The sequence below is a fragment of the Carassius carassius genome, chromosome 31, assembly GCF_963082965.1.
Source record: "Carassius carassius chromosome 31, fCarCar2.1, whole genome shotgun sequence".
In the NCBI taxonomy this organism is placed as follows: Eukaryota; Metazoa; Chordata; class Actinopteri; order Cypriniformes; family Cyprinidae; genus Carassius; species Carassius carassius.
In genome coordinates, this window is record NC_081785.1 from 14,087,404 (window position 1) to 14,107,054 (window position 19,651).

Genomic DNA, 19,651 nt, shown 5'->3' on the forward strand with positions numbered 1-19,651 from the left:
GAGCAGACTGAAAATAACATCCTGCCACACAATGTGTCTTATGAGAAATGCTCTCTCAAAGCCTTCAGTAAATTTTCTACTTTGGTTTGGGGTTGTAATACATATGTAGTCAGGCATATCTGTAGCCATTCAGGAGCCATTGACTTCATTGACTTCAGCGTGACCTTTGTTTATGTGGGTTTGTACGGGACCAGCAGAAACTAGACAAAGTTGAGTAAAAAGAGAGCTCAAATTGTGACAACATCAAAACTGGTTAGGTGCTGAAATAAAATGATTTTTGGATACATGGACGCCCCAATGATTATACTCAGGTAAGCTGTAATTTTCAATCTGGATGTGGAATAAGACCCTTGTCTCACTGATTTGTTGGTAACATTATCAAAACCATGATTTTTTTTATTTTATTTAAAAAACGAGCTGGTTATTATTTTGAAGCCATGAAATGTTTGGTTTTGATCATTCTTTCTAATGAAGATGTATAAGAAAATCTTGGATCTATACCAGTTCTTTAGAAATATGGTCTGGTTAAGCTCAGGTAATTATTATTTTTTTGATTATTTGCACTTACGTTGTGTAGTCAGATTCTCTATCATAGTGCTGGGCGGTTTGAACAAAAATTTATATCACGGTTTTTTTTCTAAATTATGCCGGTTTCCCGGTTTATGACGTTTTTTTTTTTCATGCATAATCATGTGTACAATGCATTTTCTGCTGGTTGATATTCCAAGACGTGCTTTTAGCCCGACAGCACTTGCATAAAATGTTTTTTTGGTCGACATCGGATATTTGGAAACCAAAAACCCTCCAAACAACAGACCAGTCTCCTCTTTTTGGCACAAGTTCCCTTTCAGTCGGTCACGTTCGACGTTATGTATGGGATCTCGCCCGAGAGCCCAATCACCTTCAAGTGGTACAAAATGAGCCAATGGTACACAAAGTACCTTGGTCTGCGGAATTTGCATCGCGAGCTCCGCCCCGCAGAGCGGGTATATAAGGAGCAGCGCGAGCAACTTGCAATCAAGCTTTCTCTTCGGAGCCGAGAACATCGCTTGCTGCTTTCACCGGAGTGCTACAAGCAAGAGTCACTGGTGTTGGTGTGACGGTGCGATTCAGCAGTTCATCTTGGTTTCCTGCGACAGCTCCCTCGTTCCCCTGCTTCAACACCTCTGAAAGAGCTATTTCCTTTCACAAAAGAGCACGGGCCGATTTGCGTCTTTTTAAAGATGTCATTTCGCCTGTGTGTTTTTGGGTGCGGTCGATACATCGCTCTTCGTGACGGCCACGATCGCTGTGTCACGTGTCTGGGCTTCCAGCACGCTGAGACTGAGTTCGTGGATGGCTCATGTTCTCATTGCGGGGACATGACCATCTCCTCGTTGAGGTTGAGACTTGATTACCTTAAAAGGTATAGAGTCCCCTCTGCCACACCCCGTTCTAGCTTTAGTTTGCTAGACCCTCTCAGGCTCCTGACATCTCATTCAGGGCTCGCGAAGAGGACCGTATGTCGATCGCCGCATTACAGGGCGGGCTTGAGTCCTCGGGAGATGAGGATTCGGCTGCGTTGCCTCCCTCGGGAGTGCCAGCTTTGTCCGAGTCCGATCCTGAGCTGACGGCCATGCTTTCCCGGGCAGCGGAGAGCATCGGGCTTGAGTGGAATCCTCCCCCCTGTCCCGAGCGCTCAAGGCCGACCCTCTTCACCTTCTCCTGGGCGCTGGCGCATGGCGCCTGGCTAACAGACATCTGTAGAGCTGCGGGCTGGGTGACACCTAACACATTCGCGAGATTACAAATAAGGACCTGCTCGGTTAATCCGCTTGCTGCGCCATTCCACTCCACGGACTGGATGCATACGCTATTCCCTCAGGTGATTTCCTCAGTCAGAACCCTGGGTTCACACGGGTCGCTGGAAGACAGCCATGTGGCGTTTTGTAAGGGACCCCATTCGTAACGTCGAACGTGACCAACTGAAAGGGAACGTCTTGGTTACGTATGTAACCCTCGTTTCCTGAAGGAGGGAACGGAAACGTTACGTCCCCTTGCCACATCGCTGTACAGACCAAAAGTTTGGACACACCTTCTCATTCAAAGAGTTTTCTTTATTTTCATGACTATGACAATTGTAGATTCACACTGAAGGCATCAAAACTATGAATTAACACATGTGGAATTATATATGGAATTATATACATAACAAAGAAGTGTGAAAAAACTGAAAATATGTCATATTCTAGGTTCTTCAAAGTAGCCACCTTTTGCTTTGATTACTGCTTTGCACACTCTTGGCATTCTCTTGATGAGCTTCAAGAGGTAGTCACCTGAAATGGTCTTCCAACAGTCTTGAAGGAGTTCCCCGAGAGATGCTTAGCACTTGTTGGCCCTTTTGCCTTCAGTCTGCGGTCCAGCTCACCCCTAAACCATCTCGATTGGGTTCAGGTCCGGTGACTGTGGAGGCCAGGTCATCTGGCGCAGTACCCCATCACTCTCCTTCTTGGTCAAATAGCCCTTGATGCCTTCAGTGTGACTCTACAATTTTCATAGTCATGAAAATAAAGAAAACTCTTTGAATGAGAAGGTGTGTCCAAACTTTTGGTCTGTACTGTATATATATATATATATATATATATATATATATATATATATATATTTTTGTTCAGCATTGTGAGTCTTTTATCACAGAACAGTAACAATCTTTCATAATTATAGACATTAGTTTAAACTCAATAAATATAAACAACGCATTATTCATGCATTTTACTTCTAGGTTTGTATAAAGAAACAGTTTGTTCAGAAGAAACAGTCGAGCTACAGAGAAGGAGAGCAGCTTGTGAGTATTTTGCCTTGTTTTCTCATCAGACTAGTGTGTGATCGTCATTGCTAGGAAAGTTTTTGGTTTAAGTTGTGTGTTTCTTACCCTCGTTAATACGTGCTGAAAGTGGCGCTTGGTTTTGCGTTTACCTATCGCGGGACTGCCTGGTTTCGATCTGCTAAATAGTGAGGCGTGGCCAAAGCCAGTGAACGTACTTAATTAGCTGTTTGGAAAGCACTTGTCAGAAGAAACAGTCGAGCTACAGAGAAGGACAGCAGCTTGTGAGTGTTTTGCCTTGTTTTCTCATCAGACTAGTGTGTGATTGTCATTGCTAGGAAAGTTTTTGGTTTAAATTGTGTGTGTCTTACCCTGGTTAATACGTGCTGAAAGTGGTGCTTGGTTTTGCGTTTGCCTATCGCGGGACTGCCTGGTTTGGATCTGCTAAATAGTGAGGCATGGTCAGCTGACTTCAATCACAGGTAATCAGGCTAATACAAAAGTGCTAAGTTTCACCGCGGCAGCCCTCGTGTGATCCCTCCTCGTGTGAAGACCGACGAGTGTAAAGACAGTCGACTCTACCTGCGCGACTCCACCGAGCAAGGACACCGACAGGGCACTTGAGTATTGCTTTTCTCCTCTTTCTTTACTTTTTGTATACCTTGTTCTCAAATATCTCTTACACTTGTAGTCACTATGTGCTTTCAGATCTCTACTATCACTACTAACACTCGGAGAGCGCGCTATGTACGTCGCAGGAAGGCCTGTCTGACAAACCTACGCCATGTCCCTCTGACCTCTACTACTACGCTCTCTATTCCAGTTGGTCCCTGGAACTGCCAGTCTGCAGTTAACAAAGCAGACTTAATTTCTTCTATTGCTACTCATTCCGGTCTCAACCTCATGGCACTGACAGAGACTTGGATCAAACCTGAAGATACTGCCACCCCTGCAGCCCTCTCCACTAATTTCACTTGTTCCCACACTCCTCGTACCACTGGGAGGGGTGGAGGGACGGGTCTCCTGATATCAAAAGAATAGAAATTTGATCTTCAGCCATCACCTACAGGTACTGGTTCATTTGAATCACATGCCATTACTGTAACCCACCCTGTTAAAATCCACTTTGTGGTCATTTATCGTCCCCCAGGTCAATTGGGAAACTTCTTGGAGGAGTTGGATGTGCTGCTATCAAACTTTCCTGAAGATGGTACTCCTCTGGTACTGCTTGGTGACTTCAACATCCACCTAGATAAACCCCAGGCTGCTGACTTCAAAACTCTGCTCGCCTCATTTGATCTCAAGCTAGTGTCTACTACAGCGACTCACAAATCAGGCAACCAACTGGACCTCATCTACACGCGCTGTTGCTCTTTGGACAACTCTTCAGTTGCTCCACTGCACACCTCAGACCACTTCCTCATTACTGCTAATCTAGCACTTACTCCTGAAGTGCCTCACACTCCAACGCAGGTCACCTTTCGGCGGAACCTACGCTCCCTCTCTCCATCTCGCCTATCTTCTGTGGTTTCATCCTCGCTTCCTGCACTCTCTCAGTTCTCTGCTCTGGACACGAACAGCGCTACAGATGCTCTTTGCTCCACTTTAACATCTTGCTTGGACAACTTTTGCCCACTGTTGTCTAGACCAGCACGCACTGCCCCATCTGCCCCCTGGCTGTCTGAGGTTCTCCGTGAACATCGCTCTAAACTCAGGGCTGCAGAGAGGAAATGGCAGAAATCAAGAAACTCTACAGACCTCAGTGTGTATCAGTCTCTCCTCTCTTCCTTCTCTGCAAATGTCTTCACAGCTAAAACATCCTACTACCACAACAAAATTAACAGCTGTTGTGACGCTCAGACACTCTTCAAGACTTTCTCTTCTATTCTTAATCCGCCGCCACCACCTTCTCCATCGACTCTTACAGCGGACGACTTTGCAGTTTTCTTCACAAATAAGACAAGATCCATCAGTGACCAATTCTCCACACCGCAGACTGAGGACAACTTCACAATGACCGACGCACACTCTTTCTCCTCCTTCTCCCCACTCTCAGAGATGGACTTCTCCAAACTTCTCCTGTCCAATCATCCTACTACTTGTCCACTTAATCCGATCCCCACTCACCTCCTTCAAGCAATCTCTTCTTCAGTCATACCTTCGCTTACTCACATTATCAACTCCTCTCTTCACTCTGGAACATTTCCCTCAGCATTCAAGCAGGCTAGGGTAAGCCCACTGCTCAAGAAACCCTCTCTAAATCCAGCGCTTCTTGAAAACTACAGACCGGTATCCCTTCTTCCATTCATTGCAAAGACACTTGAGCGAGCTGTGTTCAACCAGTTTTCTATGTTCCTTGTACAGAACAACCTCCTGGACAGCAACCAATCTGGCTTCAAAAGTGGCCACTCAACTGAGACTGCTCTGCTCTCGGTTACTGAAGCCCTGCGACTAGCAAGAGCAGCTTCAAAATCCTCGGTACTCATCTTACTGGACCTTTCTGCTGCTTTTGACGCTGTTAATCACCAGATTCTCCTGTCCACCCTCAGAAAGATGGGCATCTCTAGAACAGCACTCCTGTGGGTTAAGTCCTACCTCTCTGACAGATCCTTCAGTGTGTCTTGGAGGGGTGATGTTTCAAAGTCACACCACCTTGCTACTGGGGTTCCTCAAGGCTCAGTACTTGGACCACTTCTCTTCTCCATCTACATGACATCATTAGGATCTGTCATTCAGAAGCATGGCTTTTCTTATCACTGCTACGCTGATGACACCCAACTCTACCTCTCATTCCAACCAGATGACCCGACGGTCTGAGTGACATCTCTAGCTGGATGAATGACCATCACCTTCAGCTTAACCTTACAAAGACAGAACTTCTGGTGATTCCAGATAACCCATTGCTTCATCACAACTTCTCTATACAGCTGGGCTCATCAACCATTACTCCTTCGAGGACAGCTAGAAACCTAGGAGTTGTGATGGATCATCAGTTAAGCTTCACAGACCACATTGCTACAACTACCCGGTCCTGCAGGTTTGCCTTATACAACATCAGGAAGATTAGACCCTTCCTGTCAGAGCAAGCAACCCAACTTCTTGTCCAAGCTATTGTTCTCTCCAGACTGGACTATTGTAATGCTCTCCTGGCGGGCCTTCCTGCATGTACTGTCAAGCCTCTGCAATTGATCCAGAATGCAGCTGCGAGGGTTGTCTTCAATGAGCCAAAAAAAGCTCACATTACTCCTCTCCTCATCAGGTTACACTGGCTACCAGTAGCTGCTCGAATTCATACTGAAATTCAAGGTACTGATGCTAGCCTACAAGACGACCACTGGCACGGCACCAACTTACCTAAACTCATTGGTTAAATCTTATGTGCCCTCCAGAAGTTTGCGCTCTGCAAGTGAACGACGCCTTGTGGTACCATCCCAAAGAAGTTCAAAATCACTTTCACGGACCTTTTCCTGGACTGTGCCCAGCTGGTGGAATGACCTCCCAATCTTAACTCGTACAGCTGAGTCTTTACTCATTTTCAAGAAACATCTAAAGACTCATCTTTTTCGCCTGCACTTAACCAACTAACACTAGCACTTTTCCTTTTCTTGTCTTTTAATTAAAAAAAAAAAAAAAAAAACCTACCTATGCGTTCTATACTAGACTAACTGAGACTTGTCATGGCACTTGTATACTGTTGTTGTTCTCTTGTTGACCTGACTGCTTCTATTGTTCTCATTTGTAAGTCGCTTTGGATAAAGGCGTCTGCTAAATGATTAAATGTAATGTAATGTAAATGTAATAATGATCTGCTCAAGTAAGCGGCAAAACATTTAAACACAATAATTAGCCTACTTTTCTTGTTAAAATATGTAAAATTAAAACACCACAGACAGAAACAGTCTCGTGCCTTTTGCATTTAAATCTTTATCAAAAGCAATCTCACGGGTTTTAATGAACTTTGTTTTTCTGCCTCCATAAAAGTGAATATATATATTGTTTTCCTTGTTTATCTAAAAGTGCACCTTTTCTTGTTTTAAACCTAGCCAAAAACCCATGTGTTGCGTGTGATACAGCTTTAATTAGTATACATTTATTGTGAAATGACTGCATTTCCATGTCAATTCATGTTCATTTTTCCCGTGAACAATGCGCCTTCATTTTAATTCAGCACCGGCAGCACAGCAAAAATAGACTCGGTACATAAACGATCGCTGCACTGCTGCAGACGCACTGCTCCTTGAATGCACCGATGGACCGCAGCCTCGTGCAGTATGAACGCAGGAATCCATTAACATGGGTGCGAAAAAAAATATGCAACGCATACGCATTGCAGACGGACTATGTGTGAAACAGGCATTATAACGTAACACCAGAGCACTGCTGTGTTTACCCTCACCATGCCTCGCAGTCGCTGCTTAGAAGTGCAACATTGTAAAGGGTCCATCTGAAACAGTGTCGCACGGCCGCGGCGCAGCATAACGTTCGTTCTGAACGTTGAGTAATTAAATACATCGGTATATCGGTATATTAAAAATTAACATCGAAACGAAAATATACACCGGTTTTCGGTATGAACCGGTATACCGCCCAGCACTACTCTATCATATATAAACTTCTTTATAATTTTTTATAATATATACACACAACATATTATATATATATTTGTTTTAAATTTAAATCAGAAGTTTCTGTAATTTTAACAGCATGGAATTTTTTTAGCATGAGACAAACAAATACATAAAAAAAAAAAACTTATTTAACAAACTGAAGTCATAAATATATAAATAAAACAAAAAAGTATATTTTATAAGACAATTAATACTATATTTATTTCTACTTCAAAATTTTACGTTTAATTTAAGTGCTACTTGCCTTTTATTTTTAGTTGTTTGTGAAATTTACTAGCAAAATCTTAGTGAAAAAGGCTTTTGCACCATTTTTTTGTGTACATATTACACTGAATTATGCACCAAAAATATGTCACTTTCTAAAGGATGATCAGATAAATGTTGTTCTTCTGAAATTTCTATACATCAAATAATCCTGACAAAATAAATGTATCTTGGGTTCCACTAAAACATTTAGCAGCACAGCTGTTTTAATAATTGATAAGAAGTGTTACACTTTATTTTAAGGTGTCCTTGTTACATAATTACTGTATACAATTAAGTACTTTAAGTAATATTAATAAACAACATTTACTTATAAGGTCTTGAGTGTACTTTCTTGAGCACTAAATCAGGATATTAAAATTCAGCTTCACAAGAAAATCACAAGAAAAAAATTACATTTAATTAAAATTGATATATTATCAATATATATAAATTGATATATAAAATATACCCCCCCCCTCCCCCGATATTTACAATAAGTATATTTAAAGGAAATTATGTATACACAAGTCACAAGGTTTTTTAGATGCTTGAGAATTCCTTTCAGTCCAGTAGTGGAAGTGCCTTCGTCTATGTGTGAGAGTGTGTGTGAGGGAAGGAGGGGGCTGACATTCTGAATGATTCATCTCAGTGAGAATATACTTGTCCTGAGTGTAAATTGGCCTTTTGGGGGCTCCATATCATTTAGGCATGCTTCTCACCCTGGGTCAAACGGCGGCTGTAGCATTGGAGCCTTTTAATAAAACATCTCACAATATTCCTGCATTACCACCAAGAGCAGGGGCTGCTGCTACTCGCAAAAAGAGCATACAGGGAATAGAAAAAAGAAAACAAACAACAAACAATGGCAGGCTGTTGCCCCTGACTCTACTGGCAAGATGAAATACAGTAATACAAGTGACGCTCTTTAGACCAGAGCATCTGCTTCACCTATTCACTGCAGGATTTGATTAAATCAAGAGGAACATGGACAGCTTTTCCTCTAGTTCAAGTCTGGCCAATGGGTCCATCATGTGGTCTGAATGTTTTTTTTTTCTTCCTTTCATAAAAAGGTTATAAGATTTAATCTCTGCATTCCATTTGCTTTCCATTTCTGTTCTATTCTCTTTTATTTCTAATCATAATTGGTAAACACTGAATTAAAGCACAAATGATGAGATGGTTAAAGTGGACATATTACATGGATACAGGATACACATTATTTGTGAACTAATTTCCATAAATAAAAAATAAAGAAATAAAGAAAATAGATAATAGATAGATAATAGATAATAGACAATTGGTTGTGACCGTATTGACCGTATGCTGTATTTCCGCAACTTGAATTGGCATGACCAGGTGAACAAGAGTTTGAACTAGGGCAGTACACAGAGGCTAACCAATCATAAGAGATGTCATTTACATATACTGTGTACAGTACCATGTCTTAATGGTACAGTAACAAACCGTTCAGTTCTAGGGGTCAAAAAGAGCATGCTTGGTTGTGTAAAATTCAATTTGAAATGTTTTTGGCTCAATAAACCTCTAACATTGACTTTTTTTTTTTTTTTTTGGTATTTAGTGTTATGGCACAAATGCTGATTATGCCATTCAAGCAATGGATACCAGATAGCAAAGGCAAGTCTTGCATTTCAAGTCTTGCTTACCTGTGATATTGAAGCTGGTTAAGTTGCCTTGGTACACAAAAGTATTGTCTTTGTAGAGGATATATTGGATGATGATACCATTGGGTTTGAGTGGAGGTTCCCAGTGGACAGACAGACAGTTGGGGTAAGAGATCGCAGAAGGTGAATGAACCTCCTCTGGAGCTATTAAAAATAAGACATTAATAAAATGATCAAACAGTTAATTACACATGTTAGTAGAGACAGCAAAAATAAAATAAAATAGGATAAAAATATTATTTTATGATTATTATATATTTAACAGGTTAAATCAATAATAATAGATATTTTCATATTTTACAAGGTTTTGCACTGACAGAGAAAGTCTCTGAGAATGCCTCAACGAGCAATTTAGGTCAAACATGATCAAGAGTAAGATTAGAATGAAGTTGATTCTGTAGGAGGAATTAAAACAATTTAAAAAATTTCCCTCATGGAGAATCAATACTGTAATTTGAGTTATTAATCAAGTCCACATCAGATCGATTTTTTCACTCCACGATGACCCTTAATGTCATACTATCCTTTAAACAAGGCTATTTAGCCCAACTTAGATAAAAAAAAAACTATCTACATTTTTCAACCACTGTACTCACTGCTAAAAGAGAGAAATCTGACAATGTCGGCCAAAAAACGAGCTTGTTTTATTTTGGGACCAGCTCTTTTTCTACAATCATACAGAAAAAATAATTGCTGCTGACAATTCATCTGTCTTTGTTCTTGCTGTTTCATGTAGGAAAAAAACTCTTGTTCAACAGACATGACATTTTTTCCCTCTCTGACTGAGGAAGAAGGTTCTTTGTCTTGCCTGTGTGGTCAGATGTGAAGGCAATAAAGAATGAGCCTGAGCGAGAGGAACGATGATTGCCATGGTGCGCTAATGCCACAGGAACAAGCCTCACCAGATTGAACGAGATTGGTGGAAATAGGCCACTTGTCTCTCAATTTCATACTTTTCCACAATCTCCACAATCAATTCTTTTTAGCCCAAACTGTCTTTAGATTTACTTCTCTGCTTGAGTGAAATGAAGAAGCTTTCATTAATCTTTCAGATGCCGTACATTAAGACAAGGCTCTTGCATGAACAATGTAACAGCAATTAAAAAGCCCATTAATCTGCATTACAGCTATTACAGATGCATGTCATTAAAGGGGAAAGAGTTCAATGCCGCACTTACCCCTGTTCCTAAAACCACTCTCTCCGAAAACGGGAATAGGAACGAGATGGGGAAATAAAAAAATAAATAAGACGGCGCAATTACAGCCTGGCATTGCACTTTGTCATCAAATTAGTTTGGTGTTTTCAAGCAAATGGCTTGGCACTATTTGAGTCCCTCTCGTCACTTTTATTATTCATCAAAGAAATGTGGGAGTCAGGACCTTTTAAATGACTTTACCCTCTTGTGGAGTGCTGAAGCCGATGGCAAACGGGCTCTCGCCGCACCCGGCCTGAGTGCATGCCGTTAGGGTAATACTGTAGCTGCTAAAAGGAGCCAAGCCACTTAAAGTGCCTGTGAAAGAAGAGAGGAAGAGAACGTTTCAGAGAGCAAGAGGTAAATGTCATTCTTTTTGCATCCATATTTCAAAAAGTGGGCCTCCCCAACTCCGCTTCCTTAATGCAATGGCTTTTCAAACATAGCGTAATATAACCATCACTTCTGATAATAGGTCTGGATTTAAAAAGGTCTTTATTATCAAACAGTAATATCTCCTATTAATCAGACGGATGGAAAGTGATATTGCCTTTGCTATTCAGGATATGGGACACTAATGTTATTTAATGGATAAAGTGGCTGATGCTATTTAAAGGGGGTTTCTTGCACACTATGAAAGTTACTATCTAGCTGTGTTGTGATCGATATACCTATCAATATACCTCTGATTTTAATTTATCGCTCAGGACTTTTACCACTTAGTGATTGTTTCTGAAGATGATAAAGACGTGACCTCAGTTCAGCAATATTTGTTCTGAGCTGGATGACTGCTGGTCTGTTTTGATGGGATCACAGACATCCAATCAAATTATATTCTGACACATGTTCACTTGGAAGTCAGTCAAATTAGTCACTCATTCTCAACAAACAGAAGCAAAAACTACCTAAAGTAAAAGAAAATATGAGCCACATTACATTAATGTTTTCTGTCAGTGACAATTAGTTATGCACTTTGAAATGTTAGTTACAGAGTGCATGAAACCATCTAAATTCGATTGACATTTAAAAACCAAACATTCAGACTATAAATACTGAATAAACAACAGTTCTGTAATTATTTATGAATCAGAACAGATGACCTCAGCAAGTACTGCTTTTAATTAATTTGTAGACTTTAAAATTGGATGTTTTTTTTTTTAATTTGTCATCCAAAATAAAGGCAGGATCCTTTAATGGAGTGTATGAGTTAATCTTTGGCTAGCTTCCACTGTATCCATGTAGCAGACAGATCTTGGAAGGGTTGGGAGGTAAACACCACAGCCGAGCTATAACTGGCCAGGTAGTGTAACTTTTTTTTTTTTTTGTCAGACGTCTTTTAATTCAATTAAGAGCCTGACCTGCTCTCCTCTCGTTACCCACTCATTTGCTTTCTGAGTTTTTATCTGCCTGTGTAATTCTGCTTTTGGTGTCACGGCTATCATAAATTAGTGCAGCTTTGGCTTGTACAGGTTGAAGCGTGCCAAGAACAAGGCAAAAAAAAGGTCGTCTTCTTACGCTTTGCCCAGAGACAGAGTATAGCCATGGTGATTGGTCATCTGAGAACGTAATCGTTGTTTCAAGATCCTCATTTGTTCTTTGCAGTAATTTCAAGTAACCAAGCAGATTTTCAGTCTATAAACTTGCAATGTCACATAGGGAACACTGCCGTGACTATTGACAGTCTGGAGCATTAAAGTGACAGTCCACCCAAAAAAGAAAATTTGATGTATATCTGCTTACCCCCAGGGTATCCAAGATGTAGGTGACTTAGTTTCTTCAGTAGAATGCAAATGAAGATTTTTAACACAAACTTATAATGGAGGTGAATGGGAACCACAGCTAAAACATACAATAATAATAAAAAAAGCAAACACAAACAAAACCCTGCGACTTTTGATGATACATTGATGTGTAAAGACACAAAATGATCTGTCTGTGCAAGAAACTGAACAGTATTTATATTGTTTTTTTTATTTTTACCTCTGATTCACGTAATGTGCAAACTGTTCAAACTCTTCTTTCCTCTCCTTACTCCATTACCGCCACCTATTTCTCAAATCGACCATTGACACTCTATCTACACTCTCAATTAGGAGTTTCAATGGTCCACTTGAGAGATAGGTGGCGGTAATAAAGTCTGCGATCCACCATAATGCAAGAAGAAGAAAACGCCTTACACTCCTGGTTGAGAACACGCTCAGATGGATGTGCTCAGGAGAGTTCTAACATTCTGTAAATTGTGAATAAATACTGTTCAGTTTCTTGCACAGATTGATTGTTTTATGTCTTTACACATCAATGTATCATCACGAGCCGCAGGGTTTAATTTGCTTTTGATTGGGTATGTTTTTTTGTTTTGTTTTATTGTATATTTTAGCCATGATTCCCGTTCACATCCATTATAAGACTGACAGACTGCAAAGGTTTGTGTTAAGAATCTCAGTTTGTGTTACTAGGGGGTCGGCAGATAAACATAAAATTTTCATTTTTGGGTGAACTACCCCTTTAATACATTTTGCTTTTAAAGGGATACTTCACCAAAACAACAATAATTTCATTATTTAAATACCCTGTCATTATAAACTTGTATGACTTTATGCCTTCCAAAAAACACAAACAAATGATATTCAGCAGGCTGCTCTCTTCTATACAATGAAAGTGAATGGAGACCAGAGGCTGTCATGCTCCAAAAAGAACAAAAAAAGTTCTGAAACTTGTGCACTTTATTCTGAGTCTTCTGAAGCCACATGATGTTCCTCACTGTGAGCAAACTAAAATTAAACACTTTTTTACTTATTCACTGAAAATATTGATTTATAGTCATGGTCAAAGTTGATTTAAATGGTATAAAAACAGCTTGAACATTCTTTCACCCCTTGTTAAAAAGAAGTGTGCATAATTATCTTTAAAATTTGGAAGGTTTTGAAAGACATGGGGCTGAAACAAAAAAGATGATATTTCCATTTTTGGATAAATTATTCCTATAAGGTGTTTTAGAAATTTTGCACAGGTTATAAAATAATAGCAAATTCAAAATCAAATGGTTATTTTCCCTTCAAATTCATGACATCATTAAGAATTAACCTGATCACTTCATGTTAAGTATGATTTCAAGCTATTAAAATGGCCCTGGGGTATCTGAGACCACTAACCAAACATGAGGGTTAAAAGGTGTCAGAGCCAAGCTCCAGGTGGATAGTGTGAACCTTACCTGTCAGGTGCTGAGAGTCGGGGAAGGTGGCGCTGATGGGGGGCGAGGAGGGACGGTCCCGGCTGTACGCTTTCAGTATGTACTTCTCAATTACACCTCTGACCTCCGCCGGCTCCTCCCAGCTCACATCCACGCTGGAACCATTTACACTCCCAACTCTGGAGGGAGGCAGCACACTTTGTGGAACTGTATAGGAAATAATAGGTGAGAGAGACATGTGGAGAAGCAAAGCAGGAAAAAGAGAGAGCATAAGAGGCAAAGTAAGGGGGAGGAGAGGAATTAGAGTGTGAGAATCCAGTTGGGAAGGAAAGAAAGTGTGTGTCAGGCCAAAGAAAAGCAGCACACACATTCCTCACTTTTAATAGACACAGTAAATCATATCTAACTATTAGCATAAATACAATTTATTAGAGTTGTAACTTTTTCAGCATTGATTTAATATGACTGTACATGCAGCGTTCATTCTGGGCTATATTTCATGCCCATCAAGCAATGGCTTGCTTTCTCTCCAGGATTCACATTTTAGGAGGTATAAATTAAACAGTCAAACATATGCAGAAATGCAACAAGCATCATTTACGATGCGTCACAGACTACAGAATCTCTTTAACCCTCATTTTTACAGCCAAAACAAGCCAGACAGCAGATGTGTGTGATACAGTGTGATCACTGAAATGCTGGTCTGACCTATAATGCGGTGTGTACACATTTAAGTAGGAAGTCTTTGTGATTCATCATCTACAAATGTGAACTGTGAAAGTAAATGTGAAAGTAAATGTGTAACTATACAGAGAGTGGAAATTTAAAATTAAATCAAAATTTTCCCTATTTACTTTCTTAATGGGTATGTTACTTCAAAGAAAATACATATCTTCTTAATCTTTATTCAAAATGAATTAACTATAATTTACCTATAGCTATTTTAGATCACTGATTTAAACTTATTCCTGATGGGCAAAACTATGTCCTGTTTTATATTTTTCCTTCAATCTCTTCAAAATCAACCAGAAATGGTTAAATTACATAATTGAAATGGGTGGCAAATGGCAATTTACTTTGACTTTAAGGTGCATTGTAGTAAATGTCAGATACATGTGTCATTAAAAAACACATTTATAATCATTTAAATGTGTCTGTACATAAAATGAAGCCATATTTCATAGCCCAATGTAGCTTGCAAAGTCTACTGTGTTATATGCACGTAAGTAATATGCACGATTAATACAATTTTTAACCATCATTTGACATATCTGAGCCTCTTTGTCTCTCTCTCTCTTCCAGACAGCATCTTCATCTGTAATAAGGCAGTGTGTGATGCACGCTCTTACCAAGAGCTTCGCGATAAGCTATCTTAAAGCACATCTCATCTCCTTGACTGCTACATATACTGTGTAGATAAGAATACAATGGGTTGGCCTTAAAACTATGATACAAACAAATATCAGTATGGAGCCTGTAGTGCTGGCTAAGTTGTAGGCCTTTTTTGTCTCAGCTGAAGGAGTAAGAGTGTGTGTGCTCAGTATAAATTACTGTAAAGTACAAATAGTAGCCAGAATACACTGTAATGTTTTGGGAACATAAGCTGTACTTTATGTATTTACCTAAATACATATTACATTACTGTAAATTATCAAAAGATTGGCGTCGATAAGATTGTTTTAAGTTTCTGTAAGAAGTCTCTTATGTTCACCAGGTCTGAATTTACTGTATTTGATTAGAAATACAGTAAAAGCAGTAATACTGTGAAATATTATTTTTACAATTTAAAATAACTGTTTTCTATTTGAATCCTTTTTTTATTGCAATTTATTCCTGTGATGGCAAAGCTGAACTTTCAGCAGCCATTATTCCCGTCTTCAAGTGTCACACGATCCTTCAGAAATCATTATAATATGCTGATTTGGATTCATTATCAATGTTGATTATGTTTATATATATTTTAAGGCAAGTGTGTACAGTACATCAAACCATAGGATTTTTCCAGTGAGATCCAAAGCCTAACTGCTGACATTTGACTGCCTATTGGCATCTGTCCTACCTGTCTCTCCACTGCGCCCCCGCTGCCATGGCCCGGCTGTCCAACCTCCTTCTCCTGATGCCATTACTCTGTACAAATACTCTGTACACAAAGAGAAAAAACTATTTAAAAAGAAATGTGCTTTCTCTATACTGTTCAGTATATAAATATATATACATACATACATACATACATACATATACATATACAAGGCACGGAAATGTTGCAGAAGGCTTAGTAGACTTTGGAGGCTTTGAAGACTCGTTCGGCCCGTGCTACTTCCTGTAAACCTTATCTGTGTGTCACACTGAACGACTACGGGCGGATTGGATGGTGTTTCACTTACAGGTCATTGTTCGAACTGTGCAGTTTTGTGAACTGGTATGTGAATTCTAATTCGACAGTGTGACGGTCTCCACCCGGAGTAAGGCGACGTCCGAGTTGATCAAGACACGTGTCGGTGTACAGGCTGCCAGGATACATCTAAATTGATACTGTGATGCTGTTCCTCGGTTGGTGGACTGCGGATGGGGGTGGGGTAATCTTACAGCGACGAACATCTATGGGTGTCACCCCTTATGTTTGGATGTTATAAAGAATGTTTGGGTTTTGTACTTTTCTGTTTGTGATTTTGGGTTTATCTGTTTGTCAAGAAGTAAAAGAATGATCTGTTATCGAATGTTACTGTGCTGATTATGATTCATGAGCATCAGCATAAGCTGGTGTCGTTATTGAAGAAGGACAGGCCTCTTTTGGCCGGCGTGATTTTATGCTTCATTGTGTTTTTGTCCTTCCTTTCAGAATCTGGGGTACCCATGGTTTCTGTAGCCTTCTGGGTGTGGTGGTGGCTTGGTTGATGGTTTGTAGTGTTCACAACGGGTGGAGTGTTGTGGGAGAGCACGAGTGGTTGCTGTGATAGTTATGATAAATTCCCCAGGTTCTGAAGTGGTAGGTGTATGTGTGATGTGTGACTTATACTATTTTTCTTTTATGATTTATTATTACTGATCTTGTTGTATTTTATTAAATGGTGTTCTTCGGAATAAACTGTTTTGTATTATCATTGTTGTCTGTTATCTGACTCATCCACTACGTATCTGTGTGCTTTGTGTATCTGGACAATCTGTGTGTTCCCAGGCTTTTTGGGTGGTGTAGTCAGACTTAACCTAAAATATAGCAGTAATGCCACATTCTGGCGTAGTCGGCAGGGTATTTGTCGCTGGCGTACAGATTCAGACACAGTGTTTTTTATTTATTTATTTTTTTGTGTGTATGTGTTTTCTGTGTGTTTTGTCCGAGTGGTGACAATACGGTAGATGTTCGTCGGGTAAGTACCCCATATAGTATTTAGTTCTGGAGGCTGAATTACCAGAAATGAGCTCTTGTGATTCAGTTGAGGGCTGACAATGAGCGACTGCAACAGGAAAGAGTGCTGGTTGGGTTGCTTGATCCTGGCGCAACCTATATATATATTGTGACAAGCGCTCCCAGAGGAATCAGCGTCGCCCTGGCAACCAACAGAAAGCACCTGCACATCCTCGTCACCGGCTGATCGGTCACAGCTGCTCCCCGTCAGCCTACACGCTCTTAAACAGCACACCCTGCCCTCAAATGACTGTTTCGAACCGAATGCAATGCTGGTCTAATTCCTGTCTCATTTCTTCGCAGAAAGCAGCGAGTGACCGACAGCCCACCCACTTTGGAGTACGTCAGGACACCCACTTTCACCTTAACTGGCACCGAAGAGCACAGAGAGCACACGGGAAGCACCGGCCACCAGAAAGAGGAGCAGCACGTTTCACCAGGCACCCTACACTGTTCAATAAATCCACCCTCCGGGGCATTTGATTTCACGCACCTCTTGTCGAGTGATTCTTCACCCCGTGACAGTGGTGGAGAATGCGGGCAGTACAGTGAAGAATTACCGACAAGATCACTGCCCCAACTCCTAATTTTTTTCCCTCTTTCCCTGTTTGTGTCACCAGCACCACGGAAGGCGGCGCGCGCGTCCCCGCGATGGAGGACGTCTTACAACGCCTCGCTGAAGTGAGCATCCGCCAGCAGCAAATAGCGGAACACCTCGCCACTCGCCTGGGCAGGACGGAGGATGAAGTCGCCGCCGTCCGGGCCGCCGCAGCCCAGCGCGTTCCACTACCTGAGCCTCGGGCACAAGCCACCCGCCTGTTACCCAAGATGACAGCCGATGACGATGTGGAGCCCTTCCTTCAGGTCTTCGAAAACACCGCCCACCGTGAGGGATGGCCCGAGGACGAATGGGCACGTGCGCTGGCACCCCATCTGACCAGTGAAGCACAGAGGGCTTACTTCTCGCTCCTCTCCATCACAGCGGGGCAGGGGACCGGCTGCCGCCATTCCCCCGGAGGGTGGTCCAGGAGCGACGCCCGCTCGAATGCACCATGCGACCAGTCAGCAGGCCGACGGTTCCCCCGCCGCGAGATGAGCCCATGCCCAGCGCAGATCCACCGTCGCCTCCGCGAGCCTGGCTGGCAGGCTGCATCGTCCACCAGCGAGTACCGGCGGGAGCCCCCGAAGCAGAGGTGAAGGTGGATGGAAGGAGGTTCCGGGCCCTGTTGGACTCAGGCAGTGTGGTCACTCTCATCCAGTTGCGGTTGTGCACCCCTCGAAGCGGCCGGAGAAACTTCCTGCCGATTACCTGTGTGCACGGAGACACTCGCCAAATACCGGCCCGTGAGATGGTCATTTCATCCCCCCAAGGCACCTGGCCGGTGGATGTGGGCCTGGTGAAGGACCTGCCGTTGGCCGTACTGCTTGGAATGGACTGGCCCGGCTTCGACAAACTGCTTTCCGCCTCTACTCAGCCTGCCAGCCCCAAGGGGAACCGTCGAAGGCCGAGGCGGCCGCTTGGACCCCGCCACCGGCCGGCCCTGCTCGTCTCTGACAGTGGGAGAGAAGGTGAGGCCCCCTGCCAATCTACTAATATTTTCTATGATGTGTACCAACAGGCCGCTGGCCAAGGAACAGCGGGAGGACGACCGACTCAAGCACTGTTGGAGTCAGGTGCGAGTCGTAGATGGAGAGGACTTCCTCCCCCGGCCCCACCCTCTCCCACATTTTGTCGTAGAGAATGGCCTGCTGTATTGTGTCGCCCAGCGGAGGGGGGAGGAGAAAAAACTACTAGTCGTGCCTCGAGCCAAGACCGAGACCATCCTAGAACTGGCACCCCACCCCATGGCAGGACACCTCGCAGCAGCCAACACTGCTCAGCGCATCCGCGACCGCTTCCACTGGCCGGGCCTGGAGGCCAAAGACAAAAAGGGCTTTGCCAAGCCTGCCTGACCTGTCAGGCCACGTCGCCCAGGACTCCTCCCCCCAGCCTGCTCATTCCGCTGCCAATCATCGAGGTGCCCTTCGAGCGGATTGGAATGGACATAGTGGGGCCATTGCCGAAGTCTGCCCGAGGGTATAAGCACATCCTGGTCATCGTCGACTATGCCACCCGGTACCCAGAAGCAGTCCCCCTGTGGAAGGCCACCGCGAAGTCCATCGCCCAGGAGCTGTTTCTGCTGGCCAGCCGAGTCGGAATCCCAGAGGAATCAGCGTCGCCCTGGCAACCAACAGAAAGCACCTGCACGTCCTCGTCACCGGCTGATCGGTCACAGCTGCTCCCCGTCAGCCTACACGCTCTTAAACAGCACACGCTGCACTCAAACGACGGTCTCGAACCGAATGCAACGCTGGTCTAATTCCTGTCTCATTTCTTTGCAGAATGCAGTGAGTGACCGACAGCCCACCCACTTTGGAGCACATCAGGACACCCACTTTCACCTTAACTGGCAGCGAAGAGCACAGAGAGCACACGGGAAGCACCGGCCACCAGAAAGCGGAGCAG

At 42.5% G+C, this 19,651-nt stretch overlaps 1 protein-coding gene across 1 annotated transcript in view; it reads right to left on the reverse strand.

The window, feature by feature from the left end:
• LOC132111610 (usherin-like) overlaps positions 1 to 19,651 on the reverse strand; it is a 234,161-nt gene that overhangs the window by 130,596 nt on the left and 83,914 nt on the right. Inside the window, exons 29-32 of the mRNA XM_059519061.1 lie at positions 15,802 to 15,882; positions 13,764 to 13,949; positions 10,757 to 10,870; positions 9,342 to 9,503 (exon numbers count right to left, since the gene is read on the reverse strand). Of these exons, the coding sequence (XP_059375044.1) occupies positions 9,342 to 9,503; positions 10,757 to 10,870; positions 13,764 to 13,949; positions 15,802 to 15,882 (543 nt within the window). The remainder of the gene's footprint in view (positions 1 to 9,341; positions 9,504 to 10,756; positions 10,871 to 13,763; positions 13,950 to 15,801; positions 15,883 to 19,651) is intronic.